The 24,061-nt window shown below is 37.2% G+C and overlaps 1 protein-coding gene across 5 annotated transcripts in view; it reads left to right on the forward strand.

The window, feature by feature from the left end:
- TCF12 (transcription factor 12) overlaps positions 1-24,061 on the forward strand; it is a 156,755-nt gene that overhangs the window by 90,438 nt on the left and 42,256 nt on the right. For all 5 annotated transcript variants that reach the window (XM_032194529.1, XM_032194527.1, XM_032194530.1 and 2 more), the window contains exons 8-9: positions 16,494-16,629; positions 19,715-19,767. In XM_032194529.1, coding sequence (XP_032050420.1) covers positions 16,494-16,629; positions 19,715-19,767 — 189 coding nt within the window. The remainder of the gene's footprint in view (positions 1-16,493; positions 16,630-19,714; positions 19,768-24,061) is intronic.

Below are 24,061 nucleotides of genomic sequence, written 5' to 3' on the forward strand. Positions count from 1 at the left end.
AATGAGAGATTTTTGGAAGTGACAGTGTTTTTAACAGCTGTTGCTCTCCTGATTCTTAACATCATAGTGTCAGAACATGGTGGTGGTAGAGATAATTCATCTCAAAGAGAAGAATTGGCACTGTGTCTTGTCACAATCAAGTCGGTAATGCACTAATGACATTAATTCAACCAGTCTTCCTTGTTGAAACAAGGCATTGTTATGGAATAGATACAAGAATGAGACTTAATTTAATATAAATGCATTTGTAAATCTGAGGAGTTCTGGAGATGCGTCTAAATGTGTTGTCTGATAGAAATGTCTAACGGGAGCCTATCTTTTTTGGTGGTCTCTCTGACAGAGGCTCATCTGTAAGCTCTCTTTGGATACAGAGGAATAAGCTGCAAAGACTACCATTTTGCCAGGAGGGACAACAAATCAGTTGCATAAGAGAGACTCGCTGTTTATTTATTTATTTATTTATTTATTGCTTTTATTTCTTTACCTATTGGGGGGAGGGAGGAGGAATGTCATTAAATTGACTATTTTTGAATAATTGTTCATGTTTCATTTTAATTTCAGTTTGTATTACTACTATTATTTTTCTGAATAAAAGAGATATTTCTCACTTGTGAATGATAAATCTACTGATATAGTAGAGACTAGACACTTCAATTTACACTTCCATTTCCACATCCGAACAGTAACAGAAAGAGTTCCTATTTCAGTTGCACGGACCTGTGGAGAGCAGACAAGAGAAGAGTCAGAAAACCATGCTATTTGCTCTGCTGCTTGCTTCCAAGTAGGATACTTGCTGCAATGCAGTGAGAGAGCAGATTTTGTGCTTGAACCGTGGGAATCACGAGGAAGATGTCACTACTGAGAATTATTTTCAAGTATCTTGGGGAGTGCATCCAAAAGTCGGTGTTCAGAATTAGCAGTTTGAAAATCTCTGCCTTGCCGCCTTTTTTTTTTCTTTTTTTTTGGTGGTTATTGTTGGTTTGTTTTGGTTTTAAATTTCACCTGAACAGATTTCTGTGCATCAGTAGACTTTGAAGTACGAAATAGTTGAGCTTAGACACATCTACCAGGCTCATTGTCCCAGACTGCCAAGAAAAGGAGAATATAAGTGTATTTTAGACTTCACTGTCATCATGAATTTAACTGATTTGGGTGCTGTTGGCAATAAAATTATGCACATAATATTTTCTTCCTAAATTATTTTGACGTAGTGGAGGATTACAATCAGTTCTGCCTTGACAAGTTAGACCCTTGTCTGGTTGTTTTCCAGCACATTATGAAGAGACAGGAGGAAGTTTGTCATGGGCTTGGACTAGGAATAAGAACAGAATGTTCTGGAGGGATAGAGCTTACACACTGTCCACCAGGGATCAGTGCTCCTTCTGAGTTGTGGTTTCTTCTGTGTTGCTTCCAGCTCTTCCCCGTGTCTTCCAGGCAACTGCTCTCCTAAGCAAGAAGTGGCTTTCCAATATGCAATTTGCATTTTTGCTGCTAGTATAGACCGTGTCTTTCTGACTGAAATGACTGGATGGCTTACTTTTTCATCTTTTTGTTTCTCAAAAAACACAGTCACTGAATATAGTCCACTAGGGAGCTGTGTTACTCCTACCGGAGCTGGTGTGCATCTTTTAAGGAAAACTGTTGGGCTTTCAATTTTTAACACTTAAGTTATCCAGTGTAATAACACTTTGTGGTTTTGATATGGTTGTTAAATTAAGAAAACTTTCTTCTGACTCTGAGTCATCAACCGATGTCTTTGATAACATCATTCTTCTGGAAGATGAAACAGGATTTGAATTTGCCATTTCGTTTTCAAGTCTCTCCACTGATGGTTTGGGAAGTGTGAATGGGCAGCACCTTGTGGTAATGCAGGTCCTGCCACAGCTTCCCCTATTAAGGAATGATCATCCTCACAGCTGTTGTAGCTGTGACAAACCAAGACCCCTTTGCAACTATATAGGTGAGCTTTCAGTATCAAGAAGTCGCAAAAAGTGGTGTAGCTCTTCAGTTTGAGTTAGGGACTTGATATTATTGCCAATCTAGACAGTGAAATATTGTATTAATGTTATTAGCGTTGTTCAAATAACTCCATATGTATTATTCTTAAACGTAATGTTTTAAACTTGACATTAGTTTGGAAGCAAACTCATTTCCACATTACTCCTTCATTAAGTTCATGTTCTGTATTGCAAAGCAGATTTATGTTAACTTTGCATAAAATTCTCTTTTGATTTGTGGTAACGAGTGAAATTTCTGTTGTTTAGGTTCTCACTGAGGAAAGTGCTTTTGTATCTCCTAATTGCTTATATTTAGCACCATTTAATATATTTTTTACATGTAGTTATTTCAAAGTCAAAATCTTACACATATTTGTTTCTATTAACATCAATTTTATTTCTGTTTATTACTTTGATATGCTCCCTACTATTTCTGCTCCTGCAGTTTATTCTTAAACATTCTTAGTATATGGGAAAATGTCATTGTAGGTAAATGTCACTTGGTTTTATATTTAGGATCATGGAAATGTAGGTGGAATTAACTTTCAATTCAATTTTAATTCAATTTAAAATTAGTTTAATTTCATCTTACCAGTCATACCTGGCTGCTTGAAATCATTTGCTAACTAGGAAGTGTTGGGATTTCTGTTTTATACATATATATATGTATGCATGTATAATCTCAACAAGAAAGTTTCAGTACTTTGGAGGTAGGAGCTTAAGTTTGATCAATTTTCAGTGTAGCTTAGAAGTCAAAACAACTTAGGCACTTCCAGAAGTTTTGGTGTGAAATCAAGTATATAGAAAGTGTTTTCATGAAACTTCTGCTGCCAAATAATGGTGCTACTGTTATAACAGTAGCGAGGATGTGAATATGGCTAACTGAAAAATATTTTATCAGGCAGGGAGTACATACTTGCAAAATACATTTCCATCAGGTGTTTTAAACAAGTGAAAAAGAAACATCACTGGGTAGGATTTTACACTGGACCCGTTCATGCAAGTAACACTGTAGAGTAAGGAGTTTTATTTGTCTTAAGCTATGTTTATGCAATTTAGTGTGTTTAATGGTTAATGGTGTATGTCTGCGTCCTACATTATAACTTGTGCTTGTCTGGGGCTTTGCCATCAGGTTCTGAATTCTCTTTCTTCTTTGCCTTCATTTGTACCTTACCGCATGCTCTCTCCTTCTGCCAGGTCACCCCTACATCCTGCACCTTTCCAACTAGTACTGCTTCTGTTTGGCTTCTTTCTAATGATTCATAGCGTATGTGCACGTTGAACGGATGGGTAACATGATGAATTAAGGCTTACACAGACGTTGTTTAGATGAAGGTTAAAAATGTGTACTTGCACCAAGAATTGACAGCTTTTAGAAGAAATATAAAGGCCGTGTTTTGCTACCAGAATGAAATGTGTGCTATGTGACTTGACACAACATCTATATTTGTGTTTGAATTGGAGGCTGGAGGCTTGTTGGTGGTTTTTGCATGCAATTCCACCGTTTCTGCTGGCTGTATAATTGAAGATTTGCGAAGGGCATCCTTTAACAAATGTTAAACTGGTTATAGATTAACTTTTCAGAAAGCTTCTTTTATAAAGAGGGTTTTCTTTGCTATGTAACTACAATACTGAACACTGTAGCTTATGTAAAAGGAATGAGATTAGACTTTAGATCTTGAACACATGACTGTGTTTACAGTATCATCCAAAAGTTCTCCAGCTGTCATTGCACTTTGCTTTGACAGCTCTGATCCGTAAGGATGCCAAGAATCTGCGTAATATTTTAAATGAAAATGATGTAAATGGGGAATACTTGTGTAACTGTTAGACTAACTTTTCTAATAGCTTTTGTGAAGATCACAGTAACAAACCATCCTCACGAGCCTGATGTCTCGCAGTTCCCAGCCCAATTGGCAGACAGACTCCTTTAACCCAGCAGTGGCCGGTCTTCTGTGCCGGATGGATTTCTCCCTCTCGCCACTGACTGTAGTGGAGGTGTAAGGAGATGGGCATCACTAGGCTGAAGAGAGTAAATTGTTTGTGACTTCCCCTTAATGTTCTATTTTAATTCTAAAAAATCATGCATAAGAAGTAGACATTATAGATTTTTGAACATGCGCAAATAACACGTTTTCAGTTCCTTCATGGTAATTTCAAGTTCACGTAGTATCCAATGCGAGAGAAAATTGAATGCTAAATACGGTAGATGTTAGGAGCCCAAGAGGCAGCATTCACCTGTTTTTGTTTGAAGCATATCTTCTTCGTAGACAAATTTACACTAGTGTGTATATTTTATGTGATGATGGGACACTTTGAATGTTATAAAACTCACTTAGAAAACTTAATTGACAATAAACCTGTAAATTATGTGACTGCTAGAAGGAGTTGTGGGTTATACTTGCCTTAAATACATTTCACTTAATATATGTAAAATTATATACATAATACTGCATGAAATGTGTACTGCTCTATAGCGTATGAAATACACATACACTACCATATATCTCATGCAATGTGAAATATAGAGTACTATGTAAAGAGTATATGAAGTATTTATGTTATGGTGTATATTATAAACGTATTTAATTCAGTAGTAGCAGATAGCTTTTTAACTCATTTCTGTCTGTTACTATTATTATAAGTTTTGTGTCTATTGGTAATAAATAGGGCTACTTTAGAATCTGTGTTTTTGCATGAATAATAAAAAAAAGTTCCATCAATGTTTCCAGTAATATTGCTGCACCATTTTCCCTTCAGTAGCCATCAGCTCTGCTGTTTCTGTGAGGCTGCTGCGAGGTGACTCATTTAGCAGCGTATTATTGCATCATTGGAACATGATGTAAGGCACATCAAGCATTATTAAATTAGCCTGAATTTTGCAGGATGACAGAAACTTTTTATGCACATTAACACCATATTTAGTGTTCCTTATGGGAATATATTTAAAGTAAACATAATAAGACTTATTTCAGACTGCTTTTCAGGACTTCCCACTTTCTCGTTTATCAGGAACAAAATAAATGCTTCAACAGAATATTGAGAGAGAGAGTAGCCTTTGTGCATCTTTAGAGCATGTTTTGTGTTTCATAAATTGAATTAAATATATGCTGTTACTTGAGTAGTACCTTGGAGAAGAAGTTAGCTTATTGTATCATTGCAAGTTGACTTGGAACAAACTTATCCATCTTTCACCTTTGCTATGATTCAACATAGAAACATTCTCATCATCTGGATACCACTCAGAGCTAAATTTATATATGCCTGACTCACTTGTGCTAAAAAGCATTACAGAATTTAATATAGTATAGGGCTGAGCAATGGCACTTCATCCTGTTGGCAGTTTTGGGGTTGTTTTGTTTTTACAAAAATTCATGACCTTTCTGTGTTTATTTCAGAATAACTTTCTTCACAACTGAATGAGACTTAAAGAGGTTTGCATCTTGTCTGCAAGTTTTAGCAATGTATTAAAGAACAAATATAGTTTTTCATGATTGGAAGTTTATCGTATTTAACATCCTTCACACACCAAAAAGGTTGTTTTAGTTTTGTACCAAAAAAAAGATTAAAAAAAAATAAAATAAAATTTTGATGGTTCTTATCAAATGCACTATAATAACTTTTGAAATAAACCAAAAAATGCGTTTAAAACCTATTTTTGGACAATTAAATGGATCACTTTGGCAAAAGTAATGTTTGCAAGTATATGTTACTTCGTATTTGCATAGAAAGTAATTTGCCTCCTTCAAATTCAAAGAGTTTAAAGCCATTTGAGCAGAATACATGCCTAAAGAGCAATACAAACAAGAATAATACAAACATTGTATTACTACATGTATAGTGCTGCGCAAAGTAGTGTCTCACAGGACATTCCAATAGCTATCTTGCATGAAGAGGAAGTGTTACAAAAGTTGAGCAACTCCAGAAAGTAACATTACTGTCGAGGCAAAATTAATGTAGAGAGGAATTTCAACCACAATAAAAATGAGAAAACTTAAAGAATAAAAGACTACCTGAGAATGTGATGTTCTCACGTTTGTTCCACATAACCTGTGATTGCCTTTGGTATGTGAATATTTAATTCTAAATCCATAGATGATGTAAGCTGTTGTATTATTTAAAAATAAAAAAAAAAAATAAAAAATCTAGTTAATGGGAAGAAGCACCATTGAGCAAAGTTGTGCGTAAGTCACAAACTGGAGAGCCTGTGTGATGTAAATTGTGACTAGGAAAGTAAGCGGTGTACTGAAAGTTTTCCAGCATTGCCACTCACTGCCTAGTTATTGTGATGGGAAATGTAAGTTGTCTGGAGAGAACATAAGAGCTCCCTCCTAATGTGCGTAGGCAAAAAAGCCAATTTGTGTTACTGATGAAGTGGTGAGGGATATGCAAGCAAGTATCCTTAGAAGGATGTAGATGCTAACTTGCTGCTTAAAGAAAATGAATAAAGTTGTGACTAGCACAAACTGAGAAGTATTTTTAATATATTCGTAAAGTATGTAATTATAAGACATGTATATAGTAAAATGCAGATGATTTAACTTTTTTAGTAAAGCATCAAGTAGTATGGAACATGTGGAAGCACGAGACAAAAATAAGCATATCAGAAGTTCAGAGTCAAAATATGTGAGTCAAAAATCAGGTTTACTGACAAAAATGGAAAAATAAACTTTATGAAGAATGAAATTTGAAATAGGCATTGTGCAAGAACAAAACTTGGAATGAGCAAGAGTGAAAGAAATGAGTGAGTGTGAATACTGGGATAGAATAGCATTTTAGTGGTATCTGATGGCTGCGATGTTACTTCAAATGTGTGAGTCAAGGAAGAAAAATGTGTCTGGGCCAAATCACAGTTTAAAATGTCTGTTCTTTACATGTGTATGAAGGTCTCCAAACAAATCTTCCTCCATCTGCAGGTGTAGCTCTCAAATAACAGTGTGAATGCTCTTTGCAATTGCTTCTGAATTTTGTTTGCCAAGTTTCTAACAATTCATTACTCCAATACAAGGGCTGTTCTACCAGTCCGCTAACACGCTTCACCTTGGCATTATATGTTAAGGAATACTGAACACTGGTGATCTTGTTAGAAGATGAAAAGTAATGGACAAGTGTGCAGAACAGATAGGTTAGGTGGATCTTCATCCTCCTAGTGAGAGCTTCTTAGTTTCTTCCTGGTAACCTGATGCACGTCTGAAGTTTGCATGTGCAAGCGCTGTCTTCTCATGCTCACTAACAGAGTTTCAGGAGTTTTCATTTCTTTCTGCAGGAACTCTGTTCATAACCTGAAACTTTTTTTTTTTTTTTTAATTGCTTGTCTGTAACACTTCCGTCCCTCTTCAGCTTCCTTGAGAGAAATAATCAGATGGTTACTCTGTGTTGAGGCTGCACCATCTGCTCCTATGGTACTGTAGTGTTATTGAAAAGATTTATATATATATGTATATGTGTGTGTGTGAACTAAATTAAAGGGTTTAAATTAATAGAAATTTAAATAACTGTCTCAGGAATAAGAGTAGTAGGCATATTTAGACCACACCTAGGCAGTAGAACGTAAAGGAAAATAATATTCTAGGAAAAGGGATGCTAGAATATGAATAATCCTCTCTGAAGGATGTTAAGCACATTGTGTGTATCAGATCCCGTCTGTTTTTTGCTGTTTTGGAATAGCTACTGGTAGAATGAGTTACTAGTTGTTTTTATTAGATATTGAAAAAATGTATAGAATATACGTATCAGTACGAGTGTTTATAATAAGAAAATATGCACACTTTAAGCTAATGAGAAAGCACAGGTGCTGCAGAGGGGCTACCATTTCATAATTAAAAAAAATAGAATTTAGTGCTAATGAAAGCTATCGAATTGCATCAGCTGTGTATACAACATGCTTTTACTTTTTTTTTTTTTTAAATCAACATGTCTATTAAACAGCCATAAGAAAGCTTTTCCCACTCGCTGTGTTGGCAGTGTGTTTGAAGCTGCTTTGGATGGATCTTCCCAAGAGGCAGAGAAGTACTTGATGAGCTGGACCTTTCCTATTTGTGGGATCTTACAAGACTACAAGCAGTAGTGCTAGTTACTTGTTTTCTTAACTCATATAGTTTAAGGAACCATTTACAGACGGTAATGTCTGTTTAAATCCAAGTAATACAGAGGTACGGAAGCATTGAAAACAAAACTTAGTGTTGTGTTTTTTTTTTAACACCAGAATAACTTTAAAGCTGACAAACTGATTTTATTTTGTAAATTTTCTCCTTTTAATCTCCTCCTCTCTGACACCTTTGATATCAAGTGTCTCCCCCAAACAGATTTTTACAGCTGAACTATCAGTTTCCTAGAAACGTGGCTTCTGAAGGAAAGGCAGACACAATGTGAACTGAAGCAGCAGCTCTGGGTTCTGCTAGCTGATGTTGTCTTAAAAGGATATGAGATGGGATATACATGTTTAAGGGCAGGTGGGATGTCCAAATGTGAGTTTAATTTTGCTCCATTTTACTTCTCAAGTAAAATCAAGTGATATTAATTTTCTCTTGATTATGATTTATTAGAACTGAATTATTTCTTGTGCTACTGGGAAAATATCAGCAGATAGGGAGCCTCATAGGCAGAACCTAAAAAATGTACTGGACACAAATGTAATTTCTTTTTCCAGAGCTAGAGGTGACCACCTGAAGTTAATCAGGGAAGACATCCCCTCGAAGGAAGTGGGTAGCAGGTGTTGGGAATCAGTTATAGGTGGGGGGGATGCTATTTATAAAAAGGGAACAGTTCAGGGAGGAATCATTTTGAATGTTTTAAAGCAGACAAACTGTTACTTGTGTTTGCCTTTCTTTCTCACACTATTCATGATCGGCAAATTTTCTTCCTTCCTTTTAATTTTTGATAGTTTGATTGTGTTTGAGGTGATTAATATCCTCTACATCAATATGTGTAATATTTTCTATGTTGCTGCATAAGGAGGAAAGAAGCATCCAGTTAAGTACATATACGTATTTTTTTGTCAGATGCTATTTGCCTTTAGCTTGTCTTACTGCCAAAGTTGGGTGCTTCTCAATTATGCGTTTATGGTATAATTGCAGGATTGGGAAAAGATGAGCTCACTTGTCTTCTCCCAGCCGTTCCTCGATTTAATGAGCTGGAGTGCCCTTTGGATTTTCTTGCCGTGTTTATTCTTTCTGTCTAACCTCTTGAGCCCCCATTTACTTTTTCTTTCTTCAGAGAGCAAGTCCCATCTCAAACTCTTTAGCTTCACAGATTACTGCTCTCAAGATGAACACAGGCCCTGAAAGCAACTGGGCAGGGGAGTTCAGAATAGTTTAAGCAGTGTGTGACTTGGCATTTACTGCCTGGGATGGGCTCACAAAGACTGGAGCTTGAGCCTGAGGCAGGCAGTGGATGGGATGGGAAGAAGATGTGCAGATTTGCCATTTTGATTCCACTTCCGTGGAACTAAGCCATCCATCTCTGTTCAGGTGTGTCACAGAGTGCTTTTCAAGGTGATAGTGCTCCTAATGCCACGGGACTCTAAATAGCAGGGGGAGAAGGACGACATTCATTCAGGAGTTGGGGAGAGAGCGGGCCTGTAGCCTAAGATAGATATTCACAGGGTTTGACCGTCCATTTGGTAACCCCTGGCTTAATAGGGATTAACTTTGGCTTGATCATATGTGAAAGCATACAGGTCTTCCATGTTAAGTCCTAACAGTTATCTGGTTGCTGTATTAACGACATTGCTATTTTACACGTTTTCTGACTTTCTGGTGTCTGAGATGTTTTTCTCTTGTTTGTGTGGGAGAGGAGATAACACAGCTTCCACGCCATATACACAAAACTATACTAATCGTATAGAATCTTTTATAAGAATTTTGCTGAAAATGCAGGGGGAGAAGCAGATGCAAGGATACTTTGAGCTTTACAGTATCCTTTTTAGTTTGGCTTCTGTAAATAAGATTCAGCATAGAAGCTTTTATTATAATATTGATTTTTCATGCTTGTATGTTGTAATCATAGAAAAAGGCAAGAAGGCTGGTACCAAAAAATAAATAAATAAAATTAAAGAATAGATGAATAAACCCTCAGCTGCTTCTTTTCTGACATTTTGCAGTTCTCCACAAACCTTCTGCTTCTGTATAATCACAGTAAGGAAGCTGTTCAAATTACTGTTTTCATAATGTAGCAAAGAGATTCAAAGGCAAAGGGAGGGGAGCCTGACCTGTAATCACAATGCTTAGTAATGCCTTCCTAGAATTCAGTGAGCAACGCAAAAATACCTTGCCCCGGGGAATGAGCAAAGACAAGCTGAGCCAGCGTAACCTCGGGGATTGGACACCAACATCAGCAGGGCGCTGCTTTTACAAGAGGAAGACAGAATTTGTAGTCTTGCCAATATGTGGTGTCAGTGCGGGGGAACCGCTGTCACATAGGAGGGGAAAAAAGGTATTCGTTCTACATCCTTGTATTAATTGGGTGCTTTAAAGCCATTTGGATGCCAAAGAAACACACAGTTTCCATCCCTTTGCATTTGATCTTTATCTCTCCCACTGCCTAAACGAACATCGTTGGAGTCGTATATAACTTCTGCCCATGATATTCTCTTCCCCCTCCCCGTCCCCGTGCTCAGTCCCGGTAACACTGCATGCACACAAACAGAATTAGCCGTGCTAGCAGATTTTGCTTAGGCATATGCACAGAATAATGTGCGTATCTAGATCCTGATGATCCAGAAAAACCTTTATTGATATATTATTGCAATGTATCAACAAGCAATATATTGATACCTTGATATTTTTCGGAGTTAATGTTAATTAGGAAGACAGTTAAGCTAAATCTCTGTTATTTTGTTTACGATGTTGCATCACTTTGGTGTTCAGTACCCTAGGTAGCTGTTTTTTACTCCAGCGAGCTAGATTAGCCTGATTACACTGGCAGGATGCAGTTGATGGATGACTGTCATTATCTTCTCAAACCTGCATGATACTTTAGGTATAGGAGGTGATAATTAAATTTTCAAGAGACTACATTAAGATTATAAGATCTGAATATTTTTTTAAAATGAGAAATATGTTTGCAATTATCGACACGTTGTTAGAGAATCCTCTCCTGGGATGTTTTATTTACAACCCCTGATTTCCTTCAAATTGATCAAGAAAAAATGCCTAAGGTATCATATAACACTTCAGACAATTTTTTTCTTAATTCTGATATGTTGCTACTCCTGAATCAGACCAAAAATGTATCTGATCAAATCTATTGGTAATGGCTTGGAGAGGTACAGGTTAGCACAATATATTTAATGAAACCTTGTTTGAGACAAAACACTAGAGAGGATCATAATTAATGCCTCATTTTCTGCCAGTTGCTATTGATTACTCATTCAGGGTCCCTTTGTTCTCAAAATGGTAACACTGTATTTCACATTACTATTTGATGATATTCTCAGGATGAGATTCTTTAGTAACACGCTGATAATTGCAAACATATCTCCAGAATTTAAATTTAAAATGAATTTACATCATATGTCAGTTTTTTCCCAAGTTCAGCTCTATCTTGAAGTGCATATTCATTACAGTTGCCAAAGATTGCAGAGTTGAGTGAAGTGCAATTCAACATTTTGTATCTTGGTTATATTTATTGCTTAAACTGGATGACATGAAACTTGGATGAATGGTCTTTCTGCAGCCCAAAGCTCTGTACCGTACCAGTATTTCACAGAGCAATTATTTCAGTGTTTTACTTTCGTGCTAGCTTTTCCTTTGACGTTGCAGTAACCACGTGCACAACTTAGCGGGGGACCTTGCAAGTTTAGTGGAGTTTGACTTCTCCATTTTGCTGCTTTCTTTGAAACTAGTCCATGCAAATTGTCAGATTTATCCATAAGACAAGACATATAAAATACTAAGACACGTCATATATGTTCTTTAAGTCTTCACCCAAATGGCTTGCTGAATAAAAGCAATAGAACATCAAACTTCTGCTGTGCCGGTGCAGGATTTGATGTGTATAGGAAGGCAAGGAGTGCACTTGCTGCCTGTTCTGTGTAATTCTGGGAAATGCTGAGGGACTTTGTCTACAAGCATGTCATAGCGTGTCTCTCTTTCACAGAATTGGTGTAGTTGCCTTCTGCAGGGTAGTCAAGAAATGTGGGGATTAGGTTGAGATGAGAGCTGTTCTGTTCTTTTACTGTAATGAAGTAATGTAGCCAAGCCCCAGTTGTTACCTAAACACTTGGGTTAAGTAAGTACCTTGGTTGTGTGCCCCCCTTAAGTAGAGGCAGCCTGACTACTGGGACTACTTCCATAAACTTGTTGAAAAGGAAGCCAGTTCCAAAAGCTAGGAAAAATGCTAACGAGTTGGCAGGTTTTTGGGGGTGCAGGGGAAGGAGGAGGTGTGAAGACCTAAGCTTGTTTGTAAGTTGCAACTCTTCGTTCACTTCTACAGCACAAAGCCAACACAAAGTCCCTGTCATATCTGCTTGCAAAGAATAATCCAATGCTTTTATTCTCAACCATATTATTATTTTGATAGAAAATAATAATGTAAAGGCATGCAGTTGTAGTTGGATTGCACTAGTGCATAACTTGGCTATAGCTACATTAATTATTTCCTAATGTGCTTGCGTTTAAAAAAAAAAAAAAAAAAAGGTTAGCAAGATTTAGACTACCAGAAATGCTGATTGCTTGAGGGAATCACAGGGCCAAGTGCCTAGAACAGACAGATTTTTTGAAATGGCAAAGCCTTCCATGCAGTAGTGAAGCCTATGGAGAGGGTTCATTAAAAACGTTCATGTAGTTTGCTTTCATGTATCTGGGTTTTCCAAGCATTTGAGAGCTTCAAGGAGTGTTGTATAAGGAGATGCCCACATTTGTTTTTATATGTTGAAGCAAGAAAATCAGAGAACTGCTTACCAACGTGCTGGAATTGTGCTGGCTGGTGTCCTGCAAGTTCATTGTAGGCGGAGGGGTGTTTTGGCAGCAGGTTGTATCACTGGGATCCTAGAGGTTGGAAGAGTTGGGCTACATAAAAGACAACTTCCAAAGTAGTCAAACTTTCTCTTATTCTGATTTCTTATTTCTTTGGAAGAATGAATTTATAATAATAAATTAATTAAAATAGCTTGAGCAAGGAGCATGCTCTTTTTTGTACTCCAGCCATACCATTTTGATGTATCTGGTTAGTTTGAATGGAAGCTAAATTTGCATACAGGCAAGGGCAGCTGCAATGCTGGATTTCTGTGACTAAGACGCATAAATACACCCAGACAGAGTCATGTTGCCCCACCATCATATGAAGATAGGATTCTTCTTCCACCACCTCACCGTTACAGCGTTTTTTTCCTGACTTCTCTGCAGTTCATTTTTCTGAGAATACTTTTCAGGAAAGGCACCCCTTCAAAGCATTTGTCTAGATATTGGCCCTTGTGGTTTTTGTTTGGAGAAAAAAAAAAAAGTCTTTTATTTTTGGACTCAGGTCATGCTATTTCCCCTGAGGCTGTCAAAATTGTTTGTTGTTATTTTGCTGCAAGAGATAAACTTGAAAAGTAAAGCAGTCATGTTTACCTCTTTTCTCTGTTCCAGCCTCTTTAGAATTAGGGTTGTTGTGTTCGTAGTTTATTGTAATAAAAGCCTTTTTTATTTTTTTCTTTGGATTGGTTATTGAATACACATTCCCTAGGGAAAAATGCTGCTTTAAATAAGTTCCTGTCTATTTTGAAGTTGGAAATGTCTTATAAAATCTGAAGAGGCTTTTTATTTATTTATTTGTTTTTAGGAATGATGCCCGTTTGTTTATAATCGTAATCCAAACAGGACTGGGCAGTGTTCAGAATAACCAGTCATTGATTATTCTGTAGTAATTGGATCCGTGCCTGGCAGATGAGGTTCGGCGGGGTGAGAGCGTTCTCTATGGGGAACGTCGCAGCCGACGTGTGGAAGCGATCCGCCTCTGCGCAGGGACCCCAGGCAGTTAGGCAGAAGAAGCCTGGTGCTGATAATACAAAGCTTTTTGGCTATCCTCAGTGGTATTTTGTATTCCTTTCTTTATCAGATGCCCTTAGGAAAGGATCAGTCCTAATCAATATTGCTTCTCAATTGGTTCAGACAGGCAGAAAAATCAATAAGATGAACTAATGACATCTATTTTTATTTTGTTCGGGAAGACTGAGGAATAATTACGAAATTTTAAACAGATGCCTCATTTGATGGTGGGAATGGCAGACAAAGGTTATGCTTTTTTTGGTGGTGTTTTCGTTTAATTGGTTCAGCCTTTTTTGTTTGGTTGGGGTTTTTGTCCTTTTTTGTCTTCCAAGAGGGAGAGGGGGAATAAAAATTTGTAATGAAGTAGGTTATAGGCTGGGGTTGCACAGTTTCGGATGTACTGGATATGTATATTACCTACGCACTTATTTTATCTTCGTAGAAGCCATATTTCTTTGAAATTCGGGTTCCAATGGAAATGTGAAAATGTCAAGAACTGGAATACATAGAACAAAAGCAAGGGTCGCAAATAGTACGAGGTGAAGCCTGGAGGTGAAGCTGGGAAAAGGCACAGATACGTGTCTTTTGGAATGGCTTGGTGGAAGTGAATTGAAGACTTTCTACTGTTTTTTGTTGTGTCCATCCCTGTCCTTGCCTGCCCCTTGTGAATATAGGAACTAAGCTCTCCTTCTTCTTTCTTGGAGGTGTCTGTACGGATCCCATTGTATTTCCAAAGTCCCTGCTAGTGCTGGGAAGATGCTGGAAGGGAGCGGGGAGCGTTGTCTTCAGTGCGAGTGGGCTGTAGTTCCTAATTGTGTTTGACAGCTGCTCTGAGCAAGCAGGGGCTGGACGAGGTGACCTCCAGAGGTCCCTTCCAGCCTCAGCTTTTCTACTGCTGTCAGTGGGGCCTTCTTTCTGCAACATGAAATAACTATCACAGTGCTTCTTCCCCAAGGGCCGTGCAAAGAAGCTTTCCTTCAGTCCTGGATGTTCCTGGGCTGAAGGTCGAGTTTTACTTTTTGGTTAATTCTTAGGATAAGAACAGAATTAGTTTCATATTTTCTTTTAGACGGTGTTGGCTTGAAAGCAGTGCTTTTCACAGGATAGAGGTTTCCTATTCAGGCCTTAATATGGAAGGTGAGGCGAATTGGCAGCAATGGTGCCTGCTCACGTTTCAGAGAGCTGCTGCAGCCCTAGGAAGCCGCGGTGTTGAAGCAGTTGCTGCCGCTACCCAGCCTGTAGATGTGCCTGTCTGATGGCCTGGGGAACCTGCCGTGTGCAGCAACTTTGTCTTCAAGAGTGGTTTGAGAGGACGAGGAAAGTTGGCTTGGCTGAAAGGAGGTGACACTTCTGGTTTATGTTGGTGTAAATGTTAATCCCATAAGTTTTTGTCTTGCATCATCTAGTAATTGAAATGTTAGCACAGTTTGAATGCCGGCAAACACAATTGTAATACTGCCATCCAACAGCCACGTCTTCTACCTCACCCACAGTGCGAGGACTGGGCTGCAGAGTGACCTAGTATGAAGAAATGAGAAGCAAATTATTTGGATCTGAAGACTGTTGGTTCCATGGTGGCCATAAAACACCATCTGATTTTCCTAAATATATAAAAAGCAAAGTAAAGAGACTTGAGCTGTGTGTAATACCGAATGCATGTTGGTGTAGGAGGAAAGTTGTATGCAGCATCCAGTGCTAAAGCTGCAGTGAATGCCTTTTTACTGCTTGGTAGCATTATATTCCCTGTACAAACACTTCTTTGAGTTTCACCCCTTAGGTGAAAAAGCTTAGGGGATTTTTCAACTAAAACAAGGCTAAGTATGTTACTGACCATGGAAAAAACTGGGTTCCCATAAATCACCTGCGTTCGTTTCAGTTTCACAGAAATCCAAATACTGTGAGGCCAAATAGTACATAATGCACTTGTTAACGGTTCAGAATGTGTTCGTATTTACTGCATGAAAAGGAAACAAAAAGCATTCAACTACGTTGTTGAAGTTTTTAAAATGTCATAATGTTTTATATTCTGTGCGTTAATCTGTTATCTCTTTTGTTTGTTTGATATTTTGGGATGATTCTTCCGTGTTTTTATGAATGTAATATAGCTTTGAATTTCTAAGTATGTGCTAAAACCCAATGTTAAACCATAAACTTTCAGCAGTTTTTATCAATTACGTTTATATTGTATAGTACATGGTGTGACATTGCAAACTAAACAAAGTATTACAATTTTTATTTGTAATTTAAGTATGAATTGTTTCTTTCAGACCTCATAAACAGAAATGGTTCTGTTGTTTGGAGGCTCACAGCAAAACTCTCTCCACCTTTCTGAATTACACAGCAGTGTATTTTCTAAATGCTAATTTTAAGAAGTTTACTCCTTTGAATTCAAAGGCCTTCACTGAAAACCCAGTAAATGCCTATAAATGGCAAGCAGAGTATGTACAGTGAATAGTTTGTTAGCCTGGTATATTAACAACTTAACTATTACAGAGCTTAATTTTACTTCTGTCTGTGTATTTTGCAGTCTAGCCTGCTTCGGTCAGATATGGGTCTTGGAAGCCCAGGTCAGCTGTCATCCTCGGGAAAACCTGGAACAGCCTACTACCCTTTCTCTGGTACAAATCAGCGCCGAAGACCACTTCATGACTCACCAGCTCTTGGTGAGTAATACAGACAGTTTTTAAACTTTCATTCGTGATGCGTTTCTGCAGACTTTATTATTTTCTGTGACAGCTCAGTTTGTATACCGGTAATTGCTCTTTACTGAGCAATTCAAATTACAGCAAACTGCTGTATAAGAGAGAGAAAGCAGAATTACAGAAATTTTCTTTGAGATGCTGGTGAGAATTCTATACTGATCAGTATTGCTTATAAAACAAACAAGAAACTCCAATAAAAACCTTAATTGCAAAAGCAATAATGACAGATGGATAGGAGTTGATGACCAGCTGAGTGCCCTTAACCCATGCCATCATTAACTCCTGGAAATGCCTGACCTTGAGGTCATTACCATTATTTAGTAGGGGAAAGACACAAAGGGGAAACAATTATCCTTTTATATGCTAAAAGTAACTTTATTTAGGGCAATACATAGTTCATTGTAATTGGTTCAACATGCCTTTAAAGTTCTTAGAAACTGGAGACTAGTGGTTTACTCTAAAATCCAACTACCTTGCAAATAAGCGGGCAAGAACTTGCTTGAAGTCGTTATACTATAACAGGATTTGTATTCTGGAGATACTTTTTGATAAATAAAGCTTTCCTTCTCAATCGTAGTCACTGGTAATATTTCATAGCTCTAAAGTCTTTTTGTTGAATTAGGGAATCAAGAATGAGCCAGCTGTTCTATCATTTCTGCTGTAGGAGTATCCTAAATAATTGGGTATGCACGGTAGTTTTTTTTTTTTTTTTTTTAAAGTACAAAAAGAGACTGTAACTTGATATTCCAGTTTAAAAGCTACCATATTTCAATGTTGGCATTTTATGTTATTGTGATTGCTCTAGTTCTGCGTGTTTTTTGAATGTCCTTTATTCTGTATAGCACTTACATTTGTTATGAACATTTTGCTTGTTGGAACCATATAACTTAAACCATACTTTACCCAAAATTTCATTTTTATCAAATGCAAATTGTTTCTTGAAGTAACTTGAGTATTAACTAGAAACTGCAAACTCTTTGGACATTAAAATAGTCCTGAACATGCTTGGATTTTTTTTTTTTAAATCTATAATTATAAAAATGTGACTTTGGAACTTTACCTATATGTACATATAAATACATTTTCATGTAGTTTATTTAACATGTTGTCAAGACAACCACCGTTTAATCTGGGGTTGCCTTTCTTTACAAATGCTTGAAAGGATTCATGTTCCTTAGAATATGAGAACCAAATGCAGACATTCGTCAAGTCTGTTTTAGAAGAGGAACAATCTAAGGAAAGTTCAGTGAAATACTCAGTGAAAGTTAAGTGAAATATTTTGTTTGCTTTTTGGAAGGTTGGTTAAACTTCCATAGAAAAGACTTGTTATAATACAATAACAACAATTAGTTGTTATTAGCCTCCATTGAATCAGTTGTAGTGAGAAACTGATGTAATAGTAACTTGCTATGGTTATGGGCAGCAGGGTGTCTGTTACGCCATGACTTTGAAGGCTGGACAGAGTGACGTTAAGTGGGAAGAAAAGTTGAGGAGGTGTATGAAACAACCACGTATTCAAGGATGTAATATAAATTAGACAACCTGGTTTAGGATTCTCCCTCAGTGATTAACTTACAATTTCTTGTGCAAATTGTATAGAGATGAAGTTCCAGGTATTAAATCAGACATAATGAAGGTAAGCATGGTGTTCTCAGAGTAGCGCTCATGTTTATTTTTTGTTGAAGGAGAAACTCGAGGTATATTACCCTTTTCAAACTACCAGTAGTGTAACATTCCTCTTTCTGTCGAGGCTGACTCTGCCAGGCTGTAACTGGGACATGGGAAGGTGGGGCTTACAAATTTATGAATTTCAAGTTTTTTCCCAAGTCCCAGAAAAGTGAACTTGTATCTCGAGTCTCATTTCCAGCAGCTAGAGAAAGCAGGCCTGAAATACTTTCTGCTATTTTTTTAAGTGGTGTAGTTAAATGGTGTAGAACTGCTGGCTAATGATTTAAATAAAAGTTGAACTAGGGCTTGTCCAGGGTTTTTAACAAACTTTCTATATATTTGCTACTTTAAGATTGCTGAAATCAATCAGTGTGCCCTTCTAGGTCATGCTTTGTGTGCAGTGTAAATACCTCTCGCAGAAGTGTTTTTTCTTTCTTTTCAAACACCTCCTATGGCATGATCTGAGTGAAGATATTCAGCAAATATTTTTCCAGTAGTTGTGTGGGTTTATTACACATGGGAATGAGTAATTAGTTTTTATCTTGTCATATCTGAAACTGAAACTGTTATTATACTCTTCTGAATGAAAACAGAAAAATAGGAGTTCTGTATTTTAATTGAAGACTCAATCAGTCAACTGTAGAAATGATAACATTGCCAGATACCCAGTACAGAACATCCGTTAACTTCTAATTTGCACGTATAGTAAGCATTCAGATTAATTTCATTAGCAGCAAACTAAACTAGTTCAGGTTCTTGATTTAGATAGTGAAATTGCTGACTACTTTTGTGTTGTTAAAATTATTATTGATAGAAGGAGGCTGGTTACGTATCTATCTTTAATGTAACATGAAAAAAAATGAGTTGCATTAACTTCTACTTAAGTATTTAGGTCATTGCATATCCTATTATTTACAACCTTTCTATAGACTAAATGCTATAGAAATGTACATCATGTTTGTATTTTTAGCACATAATGTTTCATAAATTCCTTTTTCATAGTTCTGTCTTTGAAATGCAGAAGGGGAGAGAATGTTTATTGCTAATCAGTCCGGTTTTCTTCGTAGTTATCTCAAAATCTTACTTTGTTTCTTACCAAGTGTATGATGGCATCAACATATCCTGCAATGTTAGTGTTCTTAGGATTTGAAAGTAATTGTTTAGGAAAGCTTTATATTAGAAAAGATCGCTTGTATGTTACCTATTTAAGCACCTTCTTGCATTGATGAGAGATACAAATTTAATTGGCACAAAATTAAAAACAAAGCATGGATTTAAAAAGAAATCTGTTGTGGAAAGAAAAACTGTATGGAGTGGATAGTTATTTTCCATCTGCAGCATAGATGCTTGATCAAATGTGTCGTTTCTCTATGTACAGATCCTCTGCAGACAAAGAAAGTAAGAAAGGTGCCCCCAGGTTTGCCTTCTTCTGTAAGTATGACATTTTTTACTTATACTAAGTAAAGTGGGCTCAGGCTGGGTTTTATGTACCTGACGCACTAATTATTCAATTTATCGTTAGGGAGGGTATCCACTGGACACGAACAGCTAGGGTAGGCAATTGGGAGTGGTTCTCGAAGACTAAATACACATTTGATGTGTAATTTTTAGATTTCATAGCGGTGATTTGTAGCTTGCTCATATGCTCCTACCCACTTGTCCCTGTCATTTGAATTCCTCTCTTGGGAAGAGAGCTGGGCCAGGAGCTGTCAAAGAAGATCTCCTGTACAGGTCTTTTGATGTTTAATTAGTCATTATGTTGCTGAACAGGAGGACAGACAGAGATTAATAGCTGAGAATCTTAGAAATTTACATTTGTAATAATCCCAGTGGAGCTGAAGACATTAAGATTCGGAGGACATGTACAGCTCAGCTTGCCTCAGTAGGACTGAGGTTATTAATATGCATAAATCACCGAGTCAGATGTTCATTGTGAAGCCCTGGTGGATTTTAAAGCCTTCATTAAGCCTTTCCTAACTTCAGCCTAGCATCAGGAAAGCTTTCAAGCAACTAGTTTGTTGATCCCTCTTCGCTTGAAAATTTATCCTTCGAGAATAAAGGGCTTTGATGAAAAAGGTTGGAAGGGTTTTGGTGGAAAAATCATTAATGGCTGTGATAATCTAATGCTATAGGGGTGTTTTGTGGTATTAAATATGCTTTATTCTTAAAAGGAAGAAAATTGTTTATAAATGAATCTGCATTTAAAGATCCACGTGAAGTGAAAAATCCCCAGTGAAGTGAAGGACAGAATTATTTTTCTCCCTGCTCAGAACAAACAGGAGGGGAGGGGGAAGCGCTGCTGCCTTGCGGGGTACATCTCTTTGTTGTGTAAATGGATGTTGGGCTTTTATTTGGCAGTACTTAACACATGGGCGCAGGTGCACTTGGATGAGTCATAACTCAAAGCCGGATAGGCTGAATAGCGCACGGCACGGGCAGCAGGAGCAGAGCGGGAGCGAAATGGCTCTGAGCTTTTTATTCGGTATTAAGGCTGAGGCATGGACGGTGTCTTCCAGCCCTTGCATCTCCCCCGGTCTCTCCTCCCTCTCTTGCCCTTCTCCCTCCCCCTGCTCACGGTGATGCATACGGAAACCGGGATCTGAAATCCTATTTTAACCGCACTTCCAGATGGAGCTGAGATAGCGCAGATCGCCTGGGGCAGCTGTGCTCTGAACCTGCAGCCTACCTGGAAGCCAGGATTGCAGCTGCAGGCACTCTTAAAAGCTTTTGCTTGCATAAGCACTTGGGCCCCACTAGAGGCTGAATAGCTGCTTGATAAACAAAATGAACACAATGCCTCAAATCATTATTCCCGAGGCCAGGAATATTCTTCTTCTGCCTTTTTTTCTCTCCTTTCTTTCCCTCCTTCAGCAGCAGCTAAAAATAGTTTGGCAATTTACATTTTAACAGTTGTGTGTTATGTAGGGTGGCTTTACAGTCTAGCAGATGATTTCTGCTAGATTAACAAAAATATATTAAAAATGTCAGAGAAGCTAAAACATGTAGCAGTGCAGTTTCCATGTAATTTATTACTGTAATTCTAGGAGAGTAATAAAACTTGCATTACATGTTTAATATTTAGTAGCATTAGCCAGGTAAAGAGATCATTTTAGTGAATGAAAAATTTATCTCATTTCTCTTACTAGGCATTAATTTTAAGAAGCAGTATTTTTCAAATGTTTTTCATTTAATTTTTCTTCTGAATGAAGACAACAAAATGCTGATTAAATTTTATTTGTATTAACACTGTACCAGTCGGAGCAGTGAAGCACAGTTTCTGTGAAGAATCAAAGATTTCTATGTTTCTCCGTTTAAATGCTTTCGGTGAATAGAAAATATTCTATTAGAATAGAGCCATGAAGGAAGATGACAGATTATGGAAAAAAGTGCTCTGAGATGTTTTGTTTAGCATGCGGCACAAAACTAAAATTTACTGGCCATCATAGGAAACTTAAATTGAGTTGATAATTATTCAAGTGTTGCCTTTACTTATTTTAACTAGACTTTGGTAAGAAATCAATGTATGGTGGCAAAGATAAAATTGTTTTAGCTGATAGGTAGTGCAGAGAAGTGTAATTATAGTATGGAGGTCACAAGAAAGATAGTGGATTCTTAATGTGACACGATAAAAGGATCTGGATTTTTTTATAAATGTTTTACAGTTTTCTCTAATGGTTGTGTGTTAGTATGGGGCGACTATGGCAATGGGTAGTCTAGTAATTGTCTAGGTAACTAATTCAGTAGCAATCTTCAGAGATACGATGATTTCTTTAATTCTACTTTGTTTCTTTTTCTCTTGGGTATGCACCCTATTTTCTGAAATTGCTTGCTTTCAGACTTACCATTCGTCATGTGTTTCTATCAGGCCCAAAGTAAAACTAGTTACATAGAGAAGTGGTAATTAATTGTTTAGTTACCTTCTGGAATGCGACTTGGAATCCGGATTTGTCCTTTTACTGTGAAAACTAATTGCACCAAAGGAGTGTATTTTTAAGTTCTGCTATCTTAAGTTGGCTAAGTGGTGAGTCATTGCCCCAAAACATTTTTGATGCTGACATGCAAGTGTTTGTGTTGAACTATTAACTACTAAATATAAAGCTTTGGGAGAAGGATAAAAACTAAAAATCAGTGATTTACTTTCTTAATTAGCTCAAACTTGAACCGAGATTTTTGAGCCGCTGATTTTTTACTAACAGATAAAATGTATTTTTTTTTTCAGTGGCAGTTGCATTCTCAGAGGTTCTAAACTCTTGCAGTATTTCTGAGAATTTCTCAGACTGTAGGAGTTGTCCTAACTAAGCCAAGAAACAGTAATAACATCATAACATCATGTGACTCAAAACCAATTGTAACTAATTGGTGGGGCACGCGTCACCTATAGAGAGCATAGTCAGTGCTTTCAAAGAACTTCTTGATCTGCAGAGGGAGAACAGTAAGGCTTGCTTGGAAATGTGCAACGAGTTTGTAATCAAATTACCAATGTGCTATGAGCAGAAGCATGGTACTGTTTACGTGCGTTGTCAAAAAATATTTCAGATTAATATTTATCATTAGCACCATGAGCAATAGCTGTTGTGTCATAATTGTAAGAGAAATATCGTATATATTTGTCATTATTCCTTTGCCACTTAATTGGTCTTACATCAGAGAGTAGAAATACTCGTGTGTTGATTTTTTTTTTTGTTACAGAAAATTCTGTGACAAATGTTTTCTGTGTAGTGCCATTTCTAATAACTATTTTGAGTATTTTAGATTTTCCATAGCACCCAAGGCTATCAGTTAATATTAAACTTTTGATTGCCACTTATTTAATCAGATTGTCAAATGAACATTTTCCATGGGCAGAGATCTCTCTCCTAAATTTGAACTCTTTACTAAGCACAGAGAGAGGAAACTTGGTTTTTGTATGTAGAATTACCTCTGACAAACTAAAGGGCCTCTTTTCTAATATACTAGCCTTTTAAAGAATGAGCTTGAGAAGTACAAAATAATAATAAATAAATAAATAATTGGTCTTATTCCCTTTTGTAATCCCTCCTACTTGCGCTCCTCCCTAGGGTTAAAAGAGAGTACCTGAAGTAGGGGGTGGAAGTGATCTGGTTGTCTGTTTATCTGAAACCCAGTTTTTGAGATTTTAATATTTAGCGAATGTTGTATTTTTAATACAATCTAAGGTGAGCAGACTTGCTTTAGAGAACTATCTTCACAATGAACAAGTTCAGTATGTATTGAAATAGCTTGGTGTAAATCAACATCCTTGGAATAGTTTTATGAAATCAGGGTCTCTTTTCTGAGTAGTATGTCTGAGTAAAACCTTTGGAGCATCCTGCCTGGATGGTGTTGAACTGAGTGTGACGTTGAGTCTAATTGTTTAATTTTCTTCATAAGATTTATTCCCACAGAACATGTCGGTGAGAAATGGTGCCAAAATGTAAAAAGTGGTATTTAGAGTTTGTTCAGAGCACTTCTGAGTTGCCTGGTGCAGTCGAGTGATGTATTCAGCTGTCCATCTTGTCTTCAGCATGTAACACGCGGGGACAGGAGTAACCCCGACCCTTGCCTCTGATGCTGTGCTGTGTTTTATAAGGCATTTTAAATAACGAAAGTGAGCAAATGAATCCCTATGGATAATGCAAAGCAGAACTTGTGGTTTCTTCCTTGTGAGTCAGTCTTCCTTCTGCTTGATGCTTATTCTTTGGCCATCAGATTCAAAGTCTGATGCTTT

Source organism: Aythya fuligula, chromosome 11 (assembly GCF_009819795.1).
Source record: "Aythya fuligula isolate bAytFul2 chromosome 11, bAytFul2.pri, whole genome shotgun sequence".
Taxonomy (NCBI): Eukaryota; Metazoa; Chordata; class Aves; order Anseriformes; family Anatidae; genus Aythya; species Aythya fuligula.